This window comes from Phyllostomus discolor, chromosome 7 (genome assembly GCF_004126475.2).
Source record: "Phyllostomus discolor isolate MPI-MPIP mPhyDis1 chromosome 7, mPhyDis1.pri.v3, whole genome shotgun sequence".
NCBI lineage: Eukaryota > Metazoa > Chordata > Mammalia > Chiroptera > Phyllostomidae > Phyllostomus > Phyllostomus discolor.
The window spans coordinates 55,859,202-55,882,105 of NC_040909.2; the positions used below are offsets into that span (position 1 = coordinate 55,859,202).

A 22,904-nucleotide genomic window follows, 5' to 3' on the forward strand; every position below is an offset into this window, starting at 1 on the left:
TTTTACCTGTGTTAGATATATATCATCATCAGGAAGAATATAAGCAAAACTTAATGTTTACATTCATTCATTTATTCAGTAATTACTGAGCAAATAATGTGTTTCTGGCACTATTCTTAAGACTATAAATACAAAAGTGGGCAAGAAAGACATGAGATAGATAATATACAAGTAAGTTTTAAATAAATTAAACATTTTAGATTGATATAAGTGAAATAAAGAACTTAAACAGGGGTATCAAATTTCTATTCATTTTTTTAAAGCTCAGTCCTCATGTTACCAAAGTGAAGCTTCCCCCAATGTCCCTGGGATGTGTTAGATACTTTTTCCTATCTTCTCCTGTTAAACTTTCTACATAGGTCTTTTGTAGGATGAATACCTTTGTATTCCAATAACAGACATGTATTTATACCACACCAGGAACAAAGATCTCACACAAGGTAGACAGTCTAAAAGAATTCGTTGAATGAATGAATGACCTGGATCTTAAAGCACAGGAATCTCCAGGTGCTAATGGAGAATTCACTGCCATGAGTCTCCCTAGACATCAGAAGATGCTTGGCATTAACACCACCAGCCACTGCTGGTCTTTCCCTATGGATAAAACTGTTTACCCAAGTTTCGGCTGCTTATCATTCTCTGGTACCTTGTTGTAATCGTCCCTCTCTGCAGAGCCCACATGAGTTGTATGTCTCTAAATGGTCCATATTCTCCAGGAGAGGAGTAGTACTTCACAGATATTACACCTTTATTGACAATTACCTCTATGTTTTGACAGGCTATTCATTTCTTAAATGGATGTTTAAAGCATCAAATAAGGGGGCTAGTTGCCCAGAGTTAACTCAGGACTCTTGCTTTCGAAACTGAGGGTTCATCTGTCCAGTGTTGGCTGGAGAACCTGCTGGTGAAGTGCTCCATCTCTGGATAGCTTTCCTACACTCAGACCTGGGCTCTGTCATCTCCTCTCCCAATTAGTTCACTTGTGAAACACTCACCCTTGACATCTTGGTAAGAAAAAAGAGCATACCTTTATAGACCCAATCTAAATTCCTTCTATTTTTATATAGTAACTTGTTTCTTCTATGGCAAATATTCAGGTGCAAATATAATTAATTGTAAAGCAGTGGGGTAATGTTAGGAATAGAGGCACAAATTCCACAGTCAAATAGATCTGTTAAGTGTTGGGCCTGCCACTTTCTGCATATGTGACCCTGAGAAAGTTGCTAAACCCCTTAGAGTCTTGACTATGTTTATATATAAATGTGAATAATACTGTCTACTTTTAGGATTGTAATAAGGGTCAAGTGAGACTATGTATATAAAGGGCTTGACTCAATGTCTGGGAAATAGGAGCTCAATAAATGTTACCCACCACCACCACCATCATTTTTGGGACGTGACTCCTCATGGTGTTTCTATAATTCTCCAGACAGCTTTTGTTCTTGACTATCCTTTCAAGAATGTTTATATTTTGGAAGATAGAAGTAGGGTTTCTCTGCAGGGCAGAGGAAACATTTGTTTCCTGATGAGGATAATAAAGAGACTGTCTCCCTGCAGGATAAAAATAGGGCAGATTTGCTAGCAGCAATGTTTGGTGTCTCCTAAAGTCAGGATGCCTCAATTACAACACAGACCCACTGAATAATCAGTATCTACCAGGATATATAGAGAGTCCATGTCACCCCCATGAGACTTGGGAACCAAGAAGAACTAATGTCAACAGGAAGCACATGCCCCCTGCTGTGCCATGAGTAAGAAAGTCCGTCTTCACTGATATAAGAATTTTGTGTCATCTGCCAGCATGTATGAATGAATCTCTGGCAGGTTAACTTATTAGCTTGCAAGTAGGGTAAAATCTCAGACCCTTCGTAGCTCTTGATAATCACCCTTCTCCTCATCATCACCAACATTCTTTTAAGTGAAAAAATGTTGAAATAAAATTTTAAGATTTTATCCAAAGTGGAACTGCTTAGAAGATTTAGGGGTGGTTTTCCCTTAGAAGGCACTAATGACTTACTTTAATATACATAGCATGGCTAATTTACTATACTTTCACTCAGAATCATGTAGGAAAACAAAAATTATATTAACTGAGAAGATGTTTAAATACCAGTTAAATTTGAGTGTGCTTACTGGACATGAGTTAACCTAATTCAATATAACATTACATTAAAGTTATAAATTGTAGTTTTGTATATTCCTTGTTAATGCAAATGGGTTCATTTATTATTGTTTGCTTTGAAGGCTGAAGAGTTCAAAACAGCCATTTGTGCAATTTGGTATATATTGCACTGCCATGATCTTACTGAATGTGTTTCTTGATATCCTTTTTATCTAAGTCATTTTAGTTAAATGATTTGGAATAAGTCAGAAAACAACAATAAAAAGATTAAGATAGCACTCCCAGAAAACTAATTTCTTGATGTCTTGGTAATAAAACAATTTTACATCAACAGCTTCCACTTTAATTTTCCTTCATTCTGTTTTTCTTTATACAAAATTCTTTATTTATTTCCCTGTCAGGGGAGCATACATGCTAGCTATATTTGTTAAGGTGGCAGGCTGAGCTAGAGGATAAGGATGGAATAGAACAAGTTAAATGGTCTTTGGTCCAGGTCCTGGATCCATTTCTATGACTAATCTTGAACTTTGATTCTCAATTTCCTCATCTGTAAGATGACATTATAACACATATCTCTAAGATTTTCTTAGAGGTCTGAGAGAGAGTACTTCATAAACACTATTTAAATGCATGCTTATAAAATAAAAAAATACATGATCTGAACAGTAAATGCTACAAAACACAAGAATTTTTGGCAGAGATATAATGCTAAATTAAAAATTACTCCTACAATCTGCTCTTCGGCTCTATGACTCTTACTCTGAAAGATTAAAGAAGAAATAAATACATAGAATTTATATTTATTTTCTACAAGGATGACTTTAAAGATATTGTCTCCTATATTGTTTGGGGAGGACTCAATGAAGACTAGGGTAAAACATCTCTTGCATGCTTAACTTCCAGGATAATTTTGTCTTAAGAGGAGTTTCTATACTTTTACTTCATTAACACTATCAATCCTCTAACTTTCCTGTTTTGCTATGAACATCAGGAAGCTCTGTGAAATCTGTGGCTCAGTGATTAAATCTAGCTGTTACAACTTTATAATATGAACCATACATAATAATGGCAGCTACCATTTATTTAGCACAACAATGTGCCCATGATTTTCATAAATCATCTTTACTCCTCACACTGATCCCATAAGGTAGGCATCATTACCCCATTTCACAGATAAGAAAACAGATTCAGACAAATGAAACAATTTATTTAGGACTACATAGAATGTGAAACTGAGAGTTGAATGCAGGCACTTCAGATCTCAAAATTTATGCTCTTTCCAATATGTCACAGTACTTCTAGTTTTGATCATCTTTCCTGTCTACATGTTTCTGGATCCTGATTTTTTTCTTTATAATTATTTGTTTTGTTGAACACAATTCTCTACATATCACTCTTCTGTCTCACTGTGTTTGTGTTGACGTATTATTTTATGGTTTCTGCCCTGTATGATTTTCATAAAGACAAAGAATCAGATTGGAAAACTTGCCTTCCAAAGCTGAGCTAAACAGCAATAAATTTATTCTGTGTAGGCAAATAATACTGTATTTTGCCATGTATAATGTTCATGTATGTTTTCTGGAGTTACGCTTTTAATGCATAAGCATAAATAAGAAATTAAAAACATTTAGATAGGTACCGAATTAGTACTACCCATGTATAATGCACATCCTTATTTTCCCCTCAAAAATTTTGGGCAAAAACTGCACATTATACATGGCAAAATATGGTGTATATGAATGAAAATTAAACATGAATTCACCACAGAACACATGAATTTTTATTATAACCTAGTGTTATTGAGTGTGGGCAGCAGCCAGTGATGCCAGGTTAAAACACATATGCACATTTGTGCACACAAACTTACATACCTGTAAGACACATACTGCTAGGCCTCTTGAGACAAACTAAGCTTGTCTGCTGGGCTTTTCAATATGCTGTACTTCCTGCCTGGAGTGCTCTCCTCATCTGTGCCTTCTCCGTCTGTTTCACATCTACTCATTCTTCATGCCCCTGAACACCCTTCATATCCACTGAGCAATTTTTTACTTCCCCCAATCCAAAACTAGTTCAAATCTCTTTAATCTCCCTAATAGGTACTGAACACCCCTTCAAAGTGATGGTCACAGTTGTCATTAGACCTTTATTTGTATGATTATTTGGTTTCTTTCTCCTCTACTATACATTAAACTCCATGGGGACAGAGAAGGTGTGATATACACCAAATACATTTTCATGTACTGAGTCAGCAAATCTTTGGCTGATGGAATTTGATGGTGGTAGAGGTAGAAACCTTGAGTGGGGGGGGCAGTTAAAATGAAAAGAGCTCAAAACTCTTGACACCTCAGATGAATAAACAAACATTTATGAACACTTATTAAATGATACAATGTTAGTCACCTTCACACTTTTTGAATCAAAAATCTGAAGCTAGTTTACTATGCTATATCATTTTTTCTAAAACTAAGTCATAGCCATCCTTTTCTTTCCCACTATTCTCTCATTCAGAGTGCTAATATAGAGAAAGGATGCACTCTTCTGTGTCCCAAAACTGTGTCATCACCAGCCATGACTCTGAACTGCTACGAGGCACTAGTTCTGACTCGCAGGTGGTACTGGCTCAGGGTCACTGGATAGAGCTGCGGGCTTCTGAGATGAGCGGGAAGTACTAACCCCTGAGAGGTCTGTGAGGCAGAAAACACTGGCCTGCTCCTTAACCTGCCTGTTCTTGGACAACCCCACTCTTTTACCTTCAAGATCTATTTCAATGCTCAGGAGAACCAGTACACACAAATTCTTATCAGTATTCTTGCTGGGTGATTGATGAGTGGGATCGAGTACCCACTAGCTGGGGAAGAAGAGGACCATTGCTCTAAAGTGGTTGATCTTTGCAAGAGACATATTTTGAAGCAAACAACAAAAAAATGCTTAAAAAGAGCTTGGAAGACATTAATATAGTCATTACTGGGTAATAGCATTTCAGGTGTTTTAATTTTCTCTCTCTCTCTCTTCGTATATATATGGCAGGGGTTCTTAACCAGGGATGATTTTGCATGCCCCAACTCCCAACATCTGCCAAAATCTGAACTTGTGTCACAACTGGGGGAAGAGAGGAAATTGCTACAGGCACACAGAGGGCAGTGCTGCTGCTACACATTCTACAGTCAACACTCTAGCCCAGGGTTGTCAAACTCATTTTGACCGAGGGCCACATCAACCTCAAGGTTGCCTTCAAAGGGTAGAAATAACTTTAGGACTGTATAAATGTAACTACTCCTTAACTGTTAAAGAGCTGAAGTTACATTTGGCTCTTAACCCATAGAAAATGCACACTGAATGTTAAAAAAAATTAGGTTGATGCTCAGCTGAAAATAATTCCATTTCCCAGTCCATTCAGAATAATTTCAAGATCCTCACTGACCCTGCTCTCTCTTCTCCAGCTGATTTTGCCCCACATTTTCTTACCAGGGAAACTTCACTCACCAGTGTTTATTCCCTGAACATATTCAATTCTTCCCTGCCTACAGGTCTTTGCACATGCTAGTCATTTTCCTGGAGGGCTCTTCCCCTGCCTTGCACTTGGAAAAACTTACTTCCTTCTTGCCTCACCTTAAATGTCTCCTCTTTGTTCATATTGCCTCAGTAGGACTCCAATTTTTTTTTCTGTCATGACTCCTGCTTCTTTTACAGCCCTGGTCACTTAATAATTTGTTTAATCGATTAATGTTCCCATGTTTCATGAGGACAGGGACCATCATGCTTCTTCTGCCTTAGTCAAGGACTGGAGTAAATGTTTGATGAATGAATAAATGAACTGGAGAGCTGGGAGGACTACTATTCCTTTGAGGTTGGGGGAAAGGAAGCAAATAGTGAAGACCCAGAGCCTTCCTGAGGTCAAGAGTCATTCTGCTTTCATAACCTCAACTTTCTCAAGAATAAATTCTACTGTTTCCAGGGGCAACAACTCTGGGTAGAATGGGACTGACTGGGGGACAGAGAGAGAAAACAATAAAAACAAAAGATGTTTAAGGGTGGTTCTTATTTGAATCAATGTTTAATTCCACCGACCTATTTCACATTCACTACTGTTAAGAGTTGTGGCTTTAGGGCCTCACCAGAAATTATGGCTGCAGGTACAATGGGTTCCAATGTATTGCCCCCTAGTGATTTGAAATGCCCATTGAAATATCTCTGTATTGTTTTTCCTTACAAATCTATAATATGTATTTGACTCAAGTGCTTTAATATGGAGTAGTTGTAGCTTGGATTATAACATATCACAATGATTTCTATTTTTTCTTATTTATTTACTCATTCATTTAACATAGTGGAAGGTAAATGTTACAGAGTATTGAAGTGTTATATATAATAACACCTCATGTTTTTATGGGAGGAGGAGGACAGAAATCTCAAATTTACTGAGAGTAAAAAAAAGGAGGAATAATGATGGATCTTAAAAATAAGTATCAAATAATACAAAGGCACAAGGATAAAGATGTGAGATGAAAACATTCTAGACCAGCATTCTCCAACTTGGCACTATTAACATTTTGGGCCCAATAATTTCTTGTGTGGAGGGCTCTCCAAGACATGAAGATGGTAAGTAGGCTCCTTGGCTTCTACCCACTAGATGCCAACAGCACTTTCTCAATAGTTAAAACCAAAAATGTGTGTTGATGTTGCAGAATGTTCCCAGGGCAGGGGGGCAAAATTAACCCCAGTTGAGAACTAACTGATCATTTATTTGCTAAAATTTCTTCAGCATTTCTTTCTGTACCAGGCATACTATATACACCATCTCATTCATTTCTCAAAAGTAGCTAGCTTATGAAGAAGCTATTCACCTTATCTCCCTTTCTCTAAGGAAGAGACTAAACTTACTTAATAACTGCCCTTGATCACACAGGAAGTAGTAAAAGCAAGATTCCAACTGGGGTCAGTCTGATTCCAAACTTTGCCTCCAAACTACTATGCTATTAGGAATAATCTTTCTTAATTTTTATACTTTGGAATGATTTTTCAACATTTTATGAAGCTCATTTCCTTTCTTTCCACAAATATTTATCAGCACCTGTCATATATAAAGCAGCTCTGTCAATCTACTGGGCCAGAGGGGGCTCTGCAGTTTACTTTCAAACCAGCTCTCCTTCTTTCTCCTCCCCTTGGTTTAGGGATGTTGATTACTGTGGACTGCCTTACCCAGCTTCCTTGTCTTTTGGTTTTCTGTTGGGCTCAGCTAATGAGATGCACCAGAAGGGGGACCCTCTGGGGGGATGAGAGAGAGGTTGGAGTGTTTGTTTATGGTCTCCCTCTTTGTCAGATGGTTTGGTGCTTCTCCATCTAAAGCTATACCTCCTGTTAGTTGGTCCTCCTCTCCTGCCTCTTCAAGCTATGGGTGCTTTGGGATCCCTGCTCTTGCTAGCCCCAGGGAGCTAGTTCACCCCTTATGGGTTCCCCTTACTCTGTGCATTTTTCTTTTAATAACCTTTTCATTCAGAATATCTCAATTACCCAGTCTGAGTGAGCCAGCTGTAGGTTTTTTCCCCCCTTTTTGCTAGGACTCTGAAGACTGATACAGAGGAATGAAAGGAACTTATAAAGGAACAGAGCCTAACACTTGCCTTGGAAAATGTTCAACCTTATTGGAGAACAAATCATTCAAACCAAACAGCTAGAGTAAGGACATTGTGAGAATGGAAAATGTACAATATTCTAGTAAGAGTGGTGATAGTAAAGACTACAATTTATTGAGTATCTACTTCAAGACAAGGTACTTCAAAAGTCTTCCTGTCTTAAGTCTCATAATAATCCTATGGTGCGTGTGTGTGTGTGCGTGCATGTGTGTTGCTCCCATTTAAGACTGAGGAAACAAAATTAGAGGGATTGAGTAACTTGTTTAAGGCCACACATCCAGAAATTGGCAGAACATGTTACTGAATTTAGCAATCAAAGTAGAGTCAAATTTGACTGATATTAACTTGAATTGCAATTTTTAAAAACAAGCAGAAGAAGCAACAAGTATTCTATAGATAGTTGTTTCCAGTTGAAAAGACACTAATTCAGATGACACTAACTCAGAAATTTTCCTTGCTCAGGCAAAGAATCTGTGACTCTTAGAAAATAAGATACTGAACAATCATTTCCTCTTAAGCATTAACAGTCTTAATAGCAAAGAAAGATTGCAGTCCAAAAGCAAACACTTTTTGATCGAGGACTTTGAAATTAAGAATAACTTCTATTGGCCTTAATATATGATACAGTAATGAAGGCTTCCACCTTAGAGACCATTAAGTTGATGGTGCATTATTGCACAAAATGCACCTCTCAGAAAACAAGACATTTTGATCCCAGAGTTTAAACCTGCCACTTCAATGTCACAAATATTTTGATTACAAACATTAATCAGATTTAAATCAACACTACAAAATCTTCAAGGCTGTAGTTTCTCAGGTGAATGTCATCAAGCTAATTTAATCACTTAATTGGATTTCTTTTCAGCACAAATAAATCATCTCAATTTTTTTCCATTTTCATTTTTACTTTACCAAAATTATATTCATAGGAGTAAGCTCATGTTTTGAAAAACTTTAATAAACATTTGCTTCTTCTCTCACATTTTGTTCACATGACTTCAAAGGTTTTTTGCTATGGTTAATTTTCTCATTGGCCATTATTTCCACCAAAGCTCATTTTCCTGGGTCAACTTTGGCAAAATCTAAATTTTTTCAAGATGTTATTTCTCATTGATTTTTAGGCAGTATGAAATTTTATCATGTGTCATTTTAGTATCCTCAGTCTTACTTCATCTAAATATTTCTATATATGACAAGCATAATTCTCTATTCCACTCCCTGACCTTAAGTGGAGATGCAGCCTTCCAACTCAGAGCTGTGGTGAGGACTCAGGTCCCCTTAAGCATCATGCTGCAGGTCCAGGGACACATAGAGAAGTCCAGCCCCCTCCTCTCCTTTTACTTCTAATGAGCCTGAATCAAAAACCAAAGGAATTAGAGAGGAGAAACCCAACTCAGGATTGAAGTATGGTACTTTATATTACTACACATTGTTTATAAACCAGCTCTTCTTTACCTAGAGTCCTGGACATTGTTAGTAAGAAGGTAGATGCTGAGATATAAATGCATACAACCTTTCTTTTCTTCTTTTGGTGGGGAGTAGGGCTTAGCTCTTCCATTAAGCTTTCAAAGAGGCTGATGACCCAACAACAGCTAAGAGTCAGAGATGTAAATTACATAAAGAATTGGATGTAAAGCATGCTTGAATCAAGTCAAATTCTCCATGTCTTTAATATTTAACTGAGAGAATGGCCTGGCATTTTTACCAAGTTGCTTTCTCCTTGCTTGCACATATTTTACCCTCTTACCACTCCTCTTACCAGCCAATTTTACAAAAAAAAAAAAAATCTGTAAAGCAATCTTCTCCTGTACTTTTTTGAATATTGTGCATGGAATAATCCCCACTAAACTTAGCTGGTGGCATTTTCCTCTCTCAGCAATACACCCTGGCCACCATGGAAGCTTCAAGAAAATGCATGCATTAGGCAGATTGATTTATATCTGTTGTATTAATATATGTAATAAATAATCACAAAAATCTTTGTAGATAAAGGGATATGCCATGTGGCTATCAAAGTCCTGTACTATAGAGACTTATTTCAATCCTATCCTATCCTTCAAGCCTCAGCTTACAAGGATGTCTCACCCAGCACTTCATGAAACCTTCTTCAGTGACTGCTTCTCTTTCTTCTCTCATAGATGTGATACCAATTTTTTTGCCCAAGCAATTGAACATCATACTGTATCAGTGCATTGCCCTGTAGTTGGTAACTCATAATTCTTTTCCATAGTAGGCAAAAACTAATGTTTATTAAAGGCTCATTAGTTGATTTTTGTTGGAAAGTATCTTTCTAAAATGAAGATATTATCCCTGAAAATTGTGGTTTACACAAATTAATTTATAACCATAAAAAAGGAACATTATGCTGTAGCTTGAATTAACTTTTTTTTAATAAAGGTATCTTTTTTAAAAAAAGATTTTATTTATTTATTTTTAGAGAGTGAAGGGAGGGAGAGAGCGAGAAAGAGAGAGAAACATCAATGTGCGGTTGCTGGGGGTCATGGCCTGCAACCTAGGCATGTACCCTGACTGGGAATTGAATCTGCGACACTTGGTTCACAGTCCACACTCAATCCACTGAGCTACGCCAGTCAGGGCTTGAATTAACTTTTTCAAATATTATGTTTATCTTGCTTTAAAGTTTTAACATTGACTTTTTATTTACCTAAATGTCCTCTAATGGCTTAAATGTCTCTTATCTACCTAAATATCCTCCAAAAGGTTAAATATATTCATTCAATGAAAAATTATACATGAAACCAAAATTAAGTTGTTAAAATTGTTTTCTTTATGAAAATATTTTTCCACAATATTTACTTAATAATTTCATTCTGCAAAATATTTACACAATGATGTCAAATTAAAAGGGCAAAATACATAATTACATAAATATAGTAAGACCTCAACTATGAAAAATAGTATCCAAAAACAATTGGAAAGGTATGCACAAAAATGTTAATACATTTTTCTTTGGTGATGGGACTAGAGGTGATTTTAAATTTATTTTTATATACTTTTCTACATGAGTACATTTTATACAGTGAGAATAATTTAGGTGGTATAATGAGATAAATGTCACTTTTTAAAAAATTGAGATATTGACATATAACATTTTACTAGTTTCAGGTATAAAACATAGAGATTCTTATTTGTACACATTGCAAAATAATCAGCACAATAAGTCTAGTTATCATGAATCACCATAGTTATGAAATATTTTTTCTTATAATATCTTATTTGATTTTGTCATTGACCCATTGGTTGTTCAGTAGCAAGTTGTTCAATTCTCATATATTTGTGACTTTTTTCTGGTTTTCTTTTTGTAATTGATTTCTGTATTTATCCATTGTCATAAAAAAGATGACTGATATGATTTCAGTCTGTTTAAATTTCTTGACACTTGTTTTGTGGCTAACATATGATATATCTTGGAGAACGTCCCATGTACACTAGAGAAGAATGTATATTCTGCTGCTCTAGGAGGGGATGTTCTGCATGTACATATCAAGTTGATCTGGTGTAAAGTATTACTTAGGGCCAACGTTTTCTTACTGATTTTCTGTCCAGGTGATCTATCCATTGATGTAAGGGATATAACAGTCCCCTACAATTATTATATATCCCTTTATATATGTTCGTGTTTTACATATTTAGGTGCCCCTAGTGTTGGGTCGACACATATTTCCAAATATTGTATCTTCTTATTAGATTAATTCCTTTACCATTATGAAATGCCCATCTTCATCTTTTATTATAGTCTTTGTTTTAAAGTCTATTTTGTCTAAAAATAGACTTTGTTTTAAAGTCTATTTTGACTATAATATATATAGTTACCTAGCTTTCTTTTGCTTTGTATTTGCATGAAACATATTTTTCTACCCCTGTACTTTCAGTCTGTGTGTCTTCATAATACAGTAACACTTCGTAACACTTCAGTCTGAAGTGAGTCTCTTATAGGTGGTATATACATGGGTCTTGATTTTATTTTTATCCATTCAGCCACTCTATGTCTTTTGATTAACAAATTTAGTCTGTCTACATTTAATTATTGCTATTTACTTATTGTCATTTTGTTAATTGTTGGCAGCTATTCTCTGTTCCTTTCTTCTTCTCTTGCTTTTCACCCTTGTGGTTTGATGACCTTCTATAGTCTTATGCTTAGTTTCCTTTCTCATTATCCTTTGTGTATCTACTATAGGTTTTGCTTCATCGTTACCAAGAGGCTCATGTAGATGATTTTATATATTTATATATTTTATATATTTATATATATATATATATTCAGTCTATTTTAAGTTGGCTGCAAGTTAAGCTTGAATGCATTTTAAAACTCTACATTTTTACTCACCCCCCAACCTCTGGTTTATGTTTTGATATCACAATTTACATCTTTTTATTTTTTGTGTTCCTTGACTAATTATTGTAGTCATAGTTATTTTAACTACCTTTGACCTTCACACTAGCTTTTACTACCTTTTACTATCTTTGACCTTCACACTAGCTTTTTAAGTGCTTAATACACTTCTTTTAATATATACTTACCTTGACCATTGATACTTTTACTTTCATATGTTTTCTTGTTAATAATTAGTGCCCTTTCTTTTCAGATTAAAGAATTTCCTTAACATTTCTAGTGAGGCTGGTTTAGTGATGATAAACTCCTTCATGTTTTGCTTATATGGAAAATTCTTCCCTCTGTGGAGGATCAGCTGTGCAGCAACAGGGTTGTGGTGCTCCACTGTGATCTGTAGCTGTCCACTGGGTGCACAGGCTCTGTGGTTTCCTGGGTGATGGAGGCCAAGGTCAGCTCCAACCTGTGTTCTACCCAGGGCCATCCTGCATGAGCTATAAAGCAGTCTGAGATGGCTGCTACTTATGCTGGGCTTGGAGATTCCCAGGAGAGGCCAAGCTATGAATTTAGGCTGGCTGCTGCTAGTGCCAGCCCTGGGACCACTTAGCAAGAGGTACAGCGGGGCTGGGGGCTCACTGAGGCTGGCTGTTGTTTGTTTGATTGGTTTTAGGATGTTGTGAAGAATAAGCCAAGACTAGCCATTCACATGGAAAAGCCACAGTTAACAGTTTGGGTGCACCTATTAGTTGGGTGGGATGGGGTCTCTGGGGATCTCCAGGGCAGGACAGTGTTAGTCAGATTGATGGGGTCTCAGATATTTCATACACATGCTGGCTCAGTGGCTTTGTTGGGGTACAGCTCTGAACAGGGACAATGGACTCTGCCCATCTTACTGTCTGGGAGAAAACTGTCCCCTAACTCTTGCCTTGATGCCAAATACTTCGGTTCCTCCCTGTATGCCACTGATGCCTTTCAATCTGCTACTACGGTACTGAAGCTCAGAGGGAATGAGTCTAAGTCCATGTGTGAGTTCTTTAAGGGTAACTGCTTGAGATTCCATAAGTTTCTCCACTGATTCAATCCCCACTGGTTTTGCAGCCAGAAGTTATGGAGACTTATAATCCTGGCACTGGAACCATGGGCTGGGGGCCTTGGTGTAAGGCTGGAACATTTTGCTTCCAGCCTTACAAATATCTATCCATCCATCCCTCCCAAATATCTATCCACCACACATGGTTATGGAAGCAGTCCATTTTTTTTCTCTGCCCCTCCTACCAGTCTGGATGGATGTGGTTTCTTTAATTCCATTCAACTCAATTTCTGACAGTTCTGAGGGATGGTTGTCCTATATTTTAGTTGCAACTCTGATGTGGTTGTGCAAGGAGGTAAGCTGTGTTTACTGATGCTGCCATATTGAGAGTCACAAACAAGATGAGTACAAAGAGACCCACTCCAAGATACATCATAATTAAAATGCCAAAGGTCAAAGATAAAGAGAGAATCTTAAAATCAGCAAGAGAAAAGCAGTTAGTAACCTACAGGGGAGTTCTCATTAGACTGTCAGCTGATTTCTAAAAGAAATTTTGCAGGCCAGAAGGGATTGGCAAGAAATATTCAAAGTCATGAAAAGCAGGGATCTACAGCCAAGATTGTTCTACCCAGCTAAGATATCATTTAAAATTGTAGGACAGACAGATAAAGAGCTTCCCAGATAAGAAAAAACTAAAGTTCATCATCACCAAACCATAATTATATGAATGTTAAAGGGACTTATTTAAGAAAAAGAAGATCTAATCTATGAACAATAAAATGGCAAAAATACATATTGAATCTAAAAAGTGAACCAAGCAAACAAGAAGAACAGAGACAGAATCATGGATATAGAGTGTTTTGGTGGTTGCCAGATGGGAGGTGGTGTGAGGAAATGAAGAGGTGAGGGGACTGAGTACAAGTAGGTAGTTACTGAATAGTCATGGAGATGTAAAGTACACTATAGGAAATGAGGTGGCCAAATAACTTACATGCAGACACATGAACATGAACAATTGTTTGGGGATTGCCTGAGGGAGTTGGCCTACTACAAAGGGGGGAAAATTGGGCCAACTGTAATAGCACAATCATAAAATATAATTTTAAAAAAGGAAACTTATCTTCTTTATTTCTGAGCAAAAACTTGGCTGGTAGAGTACTTCTGGTTGGAAGTTTTCTTTCTTGCTACCCTTTGAATATATCATACCACTCCCTCCTAGTCTGCAAAGTTTCTGCTGAGAATGATGTTAGTGGTCTTATTGGGGTTCCTTTGTAGGTAAGAAGTTGTTTTTCTCTGATTGCTTTTAAGATTTTCTCTTTATCATTAACTTTTGTTATTTTTTATTATAATATGTCTTTGTGTGGATCTCTTTATATTCATCTTCTTTGTAACTTTCTGGGCTTCCTGGATCTGTATGTTTCCTTCTCCAGGTTGGAGAAGTTTTCAGCCATTATTTATTCAAATAATTTGTGACCCTTTTCTCTCTCTTCTCCTTCAGGGACCTCTAAAATGCAAATGATATTCTGCTTGATGTTGTCCCATAGTCCCCATAAGTTATCTTCACTTTTCAATTTTTTTTCCTGCTCTGTTTGGGGGTGTTTCACTGTTCTGTCTTCCATATCACCAATTCTAATTTTTGTTTCATTTAATCTGTTGTTGAACTCGTTTGGTGTTATTTTTCTGTTCACTTATTGTATTCTTAAGCTCTGTGACTTCTCTTTGGTATTTTCCTATCTCTTTGTTGATGTTGTCATTGCTTATCTACATTTCCCCTGAGTTTGGTGAGCACATTTATGATAACTACATTGAACTCTTTATCAGGTAAATGACTTATCTCCATTTCATTAAGTTTTGTTTTTTGGGGGTGGTGTTTATCTTGTCCTTTCATTTGGAACATATTTCTTTGTTTCATCATTTTACTTTAATCTGTTTTTGTTTCAATGCATTAGGCAAAACATTTATCTCTCTCATTCTTTAAAGAGTGGCCTTGTGTAGGAGATGAAATTTATTATTTGATCTTTCCCTAGCTCTTTGTTGTCTCTTGAACCTTTGTGATTGTCTAAACAGCATGATTTATTCTTGATAGGTCTTGGCTTTTGAGGGTGCATCAAGACCTTTCAGTGTTCCAGAGTGAGGGATCTCAGTAAGCAACTTATTTCAGGCTGATAGAAGGTTACACCCTCAAGCAGCAGTTTTCAAGTTGTGCAAATGTATGCGATCCTGTGGGACCACAACCATAAACCACTCTATCCTCCAGACAGGGATATTTGGATGGTCCCCTTGGTGACAGTTGCAAAAGGTGGGCCTCAACACCAATCTACAAATTTCTTTCTGGTAGGTACCAGTGAGTGATAACAAGGCCAAGAGAGAACACACAGATGGTGTCCCCTGGCCTATGTTCTCGGTAGCCTCTAGATGTTTGGTAAATCTAAATCATGCTCCTCAGGCTACAGTTCCAGGAAAAGTAAATACCTCCCCCCTCCTTTTTTTTTTACAGGAAAACTGTGGTGTATTTCAGTATGTTATCTGTGCAGTGCCCTGGAAGTAGTAGCCTGCCAAGAACCATCTTTCAAATTGTTTCAGGCCTGTGGGGCCCAGAAGCACTACCCTCCCTGGCTATCAGAACCAGACTGTCAAGGGGCATCCCCTGTGTGGGCTTCACCAGCTGCACTCATATTCTGGTTTTGGCAAGGCTGTGGGTGCAGTGCAAGAATGTGATGCCCCTACTGGCGCTAGTAGGTTAGAAGGAGAATGAAAATCTGGCACCCACCAGTGCCTCTGTCCTTGGAGAGAGTTCAGTCGGGCTCTTTCCATTCTGGTAGATTCTTTAATGGTAGCAAATAAGTCTCCTTGACATATTGTCTAGGCACTTTCCAAATTGCTGCTTTTGCACCGAGTCCCAGGGTAAGTGAGTTTGCATTCAAGCCCTTTAAGAGTAGAATCTGCCATCCCCACAGTCCTACGTTTATCCTGGAAGTAAGCCCCATTGATATTCAAAGCCAGATGTTTTACCAGTTTGTCTTTCTGGTATAGATCCCAAGGGTTGGAGTGACTTATATGGGGCAAAGACCCCTTGCTCTTCAGGGAACAGTTCTCTATTTGTAAGATCCCACCTGATTGTGAGTAGCTGTATCAGGAGTAGGTTTTCAGCAAGATATCTCTACTTCTCCCTCCTGACTCATGTGGCTCTTTTATCCTCAGTTGTGGAAGAGTTGTTTAGCTAGTTTCAGTGTCTTTCTCAGAGTGATTTGTTCCATGTGTAGCTGTAGATTTGTTGTGTCTGTGGAAGTAGATGAGTTTAGAATCTCCCTACCCTGCAGTCTTGAAGAACCACCTCTTCAAGATGATTTACATATGTCACTTTCTCAAAGCCCACTTGCCTTTATATGCAAGTTGACCTTCCACTGTGAGGTGATGTCCAAACAATCTAGCTAATATGCCCAATGTTAGTCAGCTAGTGAGAATCACAGCTGAAAGCTGAACCTATAAACTTTAAACTGAAGTTTGAAGTGATTCCCTCCTGCTAGAAATGAATTAAGAAGCCTTCTTTTATATTCAGAATCAGTGTAAGATGCAATCATACAATACATCGCTCAGCTTCAGTTATGCACATAATATCATTTTAAAGGCAGCAAACAACTGGCATATGCTGTCTCAGGCCATACATGCTGTCTAGATGATTCTATAGGCATTATGCAATTCAGTCACGGGACAATTAAGCAGTTCAGAATATACCCTCTCCATCATCTGAAGGAACATACACACATTCTTCTAGGAAACTGATGATGAACTCTTTTGTAAATTATAAGAGATCAAGTGAATTCTCCATCACTCAATTTGAGACAGTGCCCCAAATCATCAGCCCAAAGGCATGGTTCTATAGCAACTGATTTATATATGTATATGTAAGATTCCCTTCCCAGAATACTCTTGGTTGGTGGTCCTCTACATTCTGTGACTTCCTGGTAGAAATTAAAAGACTTGTTTCTAGGAGCTGGGAGGAAGTATGAGAGTAGGAGGTCATTGGTGAAAAGTGTTTAAAGCAGGTCATGGTCCATAATGCTGCCCCACTACCTCCAGGGTCTCTACTGGCCATACACTCATTCTGTTTTCTTGTCTCTCTCTTCCATTTGACTCTAACCTTCTCTGCAACAGAGGCTGTCCTTTGTTTTTCATCATATCCCCCATGTTTTGCCTATTTGCCATCACACAGCAGAAGCTCAATAAATATTTATTGAACGAATGAATGAATGAAATAAACATATGGTAATTTTATCTTCAACAAGAAGCAATGACTATATAACACAGCTCTCTTACCTCTTAACATAGTTGGCACTTACTAACTGTCTATTAATGTCATGATAAAAGCAATGAAAAAACAAGGTAAAATATAGTTGCAATCAAATGAAGTTCACACATGCCATGGAATCTGTGAGTAGATGTAGAAAGTAAACACTTCAAAAGTAAGCACAGTTGAAAAATTTATTTCTCTAATCCTGTGAAAACATTATATTCTGGCCAAACCACTAGTATTTGGTGATCTGGAGATCTAAAACACAATATAAATGCAATATGAGCCACATATGTAATTTTGAGTTTTCTAGTAGATGCCTTAATAAAGAGAAATAGATACAATTAACTTAAATAATATATCTAACCCAATATATCTATAATATCATTTTATTTTTTTTAAAGATTTATTTATTTTTAGAGAGGGAAGGGAGGGAGAAAGAGAGAGAGAGAAAAACATCAATGTGAGGTTGCTGGGGGCCATGGCCTGCAACCCAAGTATGTGCCCTGACTGGGAATTGAACCTGCGATGCTTTGGTTTGCAGCCCATGCTGAATTCACTGAGCTATGCCAGCCAGGGCTTTCTATAATATTATTTTAAAATGTAATTAATATAAAATATTATTCATATGATATTTATTTCTGATTCTTCTAAATCTGTATTTTACATAGTACAGGTTTATAACTTCCAAAGTATCTAATCAACTCTTAGGAAGAAGTTATACAACAAAAGAACCAAACTATGGTTGTTCTCAAGTTTCAATTCTTTGGAAATTTGCAAGCCATATTCTGAAGATGCCAATGCAAATTTGTTACTGGAAGAATATGTTTCCAAAGAGGCTGGAATATACTCTGTGTACTTCACCATCATTAGGGATAATTTCATAAAACTTAAATGTTGAGCATGGAAAGTATACACTCTCTTCCTCTTTCAACTGTTTTAATTACTTAAAGATCAAAGCAATTAGTACAAAATATAAATTACTAAACAAATTGTAACCATTTAAACTCAATTCTGAGGGCTCCACAGAGACACAAAGTTCAGAAAACAAGTTTTACTTTACTTCTATTATCGCCTTTTTGCTTCATCCCTTAGCAGAAGTAGTCATCCCTTTTAAAATTGTTCTGTTCCTCTTCTGAAATACACAGTTAAAAAAAACTCTTAAATTTCTGTTCCTTAGGTTTTTGTGAGACTACAGTTCTTAAGATAAATGGTGACAGAATATATATGTATATATTCACTAAAAGATTTATACAGATCTCCCTGCTATCAAAAAGTAGACAGATCCTATGAAACACTTTAAAGCCTAAATGGCATAACGTGAAGAAACAATTACCATTAATTTATTGGAAAAAAATTTAAGCATTTTCAGACCCCCCAAAAGAAGTTACAAAATCACATATAAACCTAAAATAACATTAACATATAGTAAAACCAGGAATAATATGATACATATGTAATCTGTATAAAGTAGAATTAATGTATGATGTAGTTTCACTTATTAAAAAGACTATTTCTCCTTAAGTATAGGATAACTTAATAGAACACCATGCTTTGTACACCCACTATCCATTCAGCCAATAGACTTTCCATTTTTGCCATTACTAGATGCCAACTATAATGAACACTTGCCACAAGCAGAACCAATAGTAACTTTGGCAGCTGTCAAGATTCTTTCTCTCTGCATGAAAATAGTACAAATGGCAACTTTGGTGTCATGGAGGAACTCATGATCACAGTCCAGCCATCATTGCCACCGAGACGACCATGGATGGACCCTCTGGGAACCTGTGGTTGAGGGGCTTCCCAGGACATCAACCCTGCTTCTACTGGTGCTACCAAGACTGTGGGCAAGGTCATCCTGAGCTGAATGGGAAGCTCATTGGCATGGCCTGCTGTGTCCCCACCCCCAATACATCAGCTGTGGATCTGACCTGCCACGTGGAGAAAGCTGCCAAATATGATGACATCAGGAAGGTAGTGAAGCAAGCCTCAAAGGGCCCCTTCAAGGGCATGCTGGGCTATACTGAGAACCAGGTTATCTCTTGTGACTTTAACAGTAGCATCCACTCCTCTACCTTCGATGCTGAGGCTTGCATTGCCCTCAATGACCACTTTGTCAAGTTCACTTCCTGTTATGACAATAAATTTGGCTGCAGCAACAGGGTGGTGGACCTTATGGTCCACATGGCCTCCAAGGAGTAAAAGCGCCCTGAACCACCAGCTCCAGCAAGAGGAAGAGAGGCCCTCAGCTGCTGGGGAGTGCTTGCTCCAAATCAATCCCCCAGCATACTGAGAATCTCCTAACCTTCACAGTTTCCACCCCAGACCCTCTGAAGAAGGCAAGTGGCTTGAGGAGCTTACTTGTTATCATGTACCATCAATAAAGTTCACTGTATCTCCCCCTCACCTGAAAGATAGTATGAATGGTGGGCGCTCACAACTTTAATGCACACAAAAAGTCTTTATTTCATACATCATAATTGAAACACTTAATTGCATCCAATTTCACACTAAGTGTAATACCTTTACAAGTTCTCTTAGTTTTCTCTTATACCTTAGGTCTCCTTTTGCTAATGGGCATACAAAATAAATAAAAATAAGGGACAGGCACCAACAGACACAGTTCAAAGCTATGGTGCTTAACACTGCAATGCAGAGTATAGCTCCTAGGGAAGGACTTTAGCAGAGTCATTCTTGCTGCTAAGGGTCCACACCGCCTCTACAATGACTCCCTGCCAAACAAACACTGAATAGTATTTTCAATTTTTGCCTTTTTTTATAAAAGCAAAAATCCTCTTTGGATTTTTTCTTTTTGGTTACCCCAAAACAGATACTAGTCTATATTGTATTGCACAAAATCAAAGTGTCATAAAGTGAACTTTCAAAAAGCGTGGGCCACCTGTACTAGGTTGACTATGGCAATAGGAATTGTAATAACCCCAGATTGAAGACAACCAGAATGTTCATCACCAGCAGAATGGGTAAAAAAATGTGGTATAGTCAATGCAATACATACAGAATGTAAATGAATCTAATTCTGCTACATACAAACCTCACAAACAAATTAGTGAGTGAAAGAAGCCAGACACAGGAGATGTATGTTTTATTCATGTGAAGTTCAAAGAGAGCAAAACTAATCCATGATGTCAGCTATCAAAATACTGGTGACCCTCAGTGGGGAAGTGATTATGAGGAGGCAGGAGGGGACTTCTGGGGGCAGGTAACATCCTGTTTCTTGATCTGAATGCAGAAAACACAGGTGTGTACATGTAAGATCTGTGCAATGTTCATTATCCTTTGATACCATTTACATAAAAATAACTGGATACATAAGAAAGTTAGAAGCTTGGTGTCATACATTCCTGCTGCATGTGTTTCTATTAAAGATTGTTCATCTTATGCTGCCTTGTGCTTCTGCCTTTTTTAATTTTGAAGTTAATAAAATAACTGATATGGCTTTTACATAAAAGGCATTTTTTTTCTCTCCATGTGTTTGTGTCTTTTGTTTTCTCCCTTTCTGTCTCTGTTTCTCTGGGTGTCTCTTTCGGGCCTACTTTCTTCTTCAGGTGAGTAAATTCACTGAAAAAGGAGAGAGTAGGAATAATAAACTCTTCTGATTAAATTAGAACAGCTATGGGCTGTTTCTGAAACTTTCAAATTAGTCTTGTCATGATGATGTGGGGAGCTTGAATAGTTAAAATATTTATTGTTAATTTCTCATTTCATTTTTCAGTTTGAACTGAATAAGAGATCCATTTCCCTTTACCCATCCAGCACCCATGGAGAGTGACTGTGGGAGATGAACGTATTTTATAAAGCTATAAATTTAGCAGTCATATTATAGATATTCAGACCTTGTCTTGCTATGAACACTTAGCAAATTTATAAGAAACATAGGCATGGCCAAAAGGACAAAAGTGTGATTATAGAACTTAAACAAAAAGATCTATTCACAGTTTAGGACAGCCCTTTAGAGCAAACACATTATTCCAGGGTTAGAAGAAAGAAGAAATTTTTCCTTCGATGGCAACTTGAAAAAAATAATAAGTTTAAAAAAATAAATAAAATGCGGGTATGGTTAACTGAAACCTTCCCTGGTATTGCTGGATGATGCGACTAGCTACAGAAACCTGCCTTGGTGCAGAATAGTATAACACTGGGCATTTGGAAAGCCTCATATTTTTCACAGAAGAGTTTTTTTTAAAATGCAGTTTCTCATGGAGTAAATCAAATGGAGCCGACACAAGGTCATCACTCCTTTCACATTTCAGCATACTGCGCTATTCCCCCAAGCTTTCAAATCTCCACCTTCCACAGTGAAGATAACTGAAATCTACTAGTGACTTAGAAGCTGCATCACAGCTCAGGTTTTCCTGGGCCTTCTCCTCATCAAAATGCTCCAGCCAGAGTTGCAAATGAGGTGAAGGTTCTAGGCTGAACTTCTCTTGGTCTTTCTCAGCCTTTACCTACTAAGAATAACATGGAATAGTCCAAGGTCCAGAAATAAAAACACAGGCAGATAAGGTCCCCAGAGCCTCTGAGGATTTGAACATGTTCCTTTCCTAGGATGTATAATATCTGCTTTCACTTATATGCAGAATCAAAAGTTGACTGATGAGCCTTTCTAAACCTTGGGATAACAATATTTATAAACTGCATAATTTATTTGCTTTTGCTCTTTAGCTAACTTCAGAACCTCTTATCTCAAAAGGCTAAGTATACAGTATTGAAAAAAGAAACTTTCTTGTTCAGGAAGGGTGGGCAGCACAAATCAACTGCATCCCCCTTTTCTAAGGATCAGGGAAGGGGCTCTTTATGACTCTGGGAAAACACATCAATCAGTATTTTCATATGAGACACAACCTGCATGACCATTGTTGTATTAGCTTACTAAGGCCGTAGGGCATCCTGGGAAAGAGAACCACTCCACTAGTGCATTTTCAGATGCCTTTGTATAAACTTTTCAATTTCTGCAATACTCTGATTCTTTAGCCCTTTAACGTTCTTGAATCATGAACCAAGGATCAAAACAATTTCCAAATCTGGGGAAGAAAAAATGTCCAGGGTTTATTAAAAAATCAGGTAGAATTCTTTGTTTAATTTTTTCTTTTGAGGTTAAATCAAGGTCCTTAAGCTGATAGCTTGTTCAACATGCTCTGTGAATCAGTATGAAGGTTCAAGAAATTACTGAGTAGAAACCTAACATTTTGAGTAAAGAAAGTTGTCTGCCAGACAAATTGCTCTGATATAAACATTAGCACAAGGTTCAAGTTGTTTCCAAACCAGTATTACTTAGAAAAGAATACAAATTGCTTATAAGCTTCTAAGGTCAAATGTCTATAGGACCACATTTCTCTCTGAGGGAAGAAAAACATGGTGCAGTTTAGAACGATGCCATCAATGGACCCCAGGTCCTCCAGTGACTCTAGTAATACCTTGTATGCAACTTGCATTTGGGTTAAGTGACTGTGCCC

General features: G+C 37.3%; 2 protein-coding genes across 2 annotated transcripts in view; one reads left to right on the forward strand and one right to left on the reverse strand.

Annotated features, from left to right (window-relative positions):
• The window catches only part of CADPS (calcium dependent secretion activator), a 478,898-nt gene that overhangs the window by 394,093 nt on the left and 61,901 nt on the right, over nucleotides 1-22,904 (reverse strand).
• On the forward strand, nucleotides 19,134-20,216 carry LOC118501655 (glyceraldehyde-3-phosphate dehydrogenase-like). Its single transcript, XM_036030985.1, has one exon. The coding sequence runs from the start codon at nucleotides 19,195-19,197 to the stop codon at nucleotides 19,630-19,632; it is 438 nt and encodes a 145-aa protein (XP_035886878.1). The 5' UTR covers nucleotides 19,134-19,194; the 3' UTR covers nucleotides 19,633-20,216.

Excerpts from the sequence above, each read along its gene's own strand:
- LOC118501655 (XM_036030985.1), top strand. The coding sequence starts at position 19,195 with ATGGATGGACCCTCTGGGAACCTGTGGTTGAGGGGCTTCCCAGGACAT.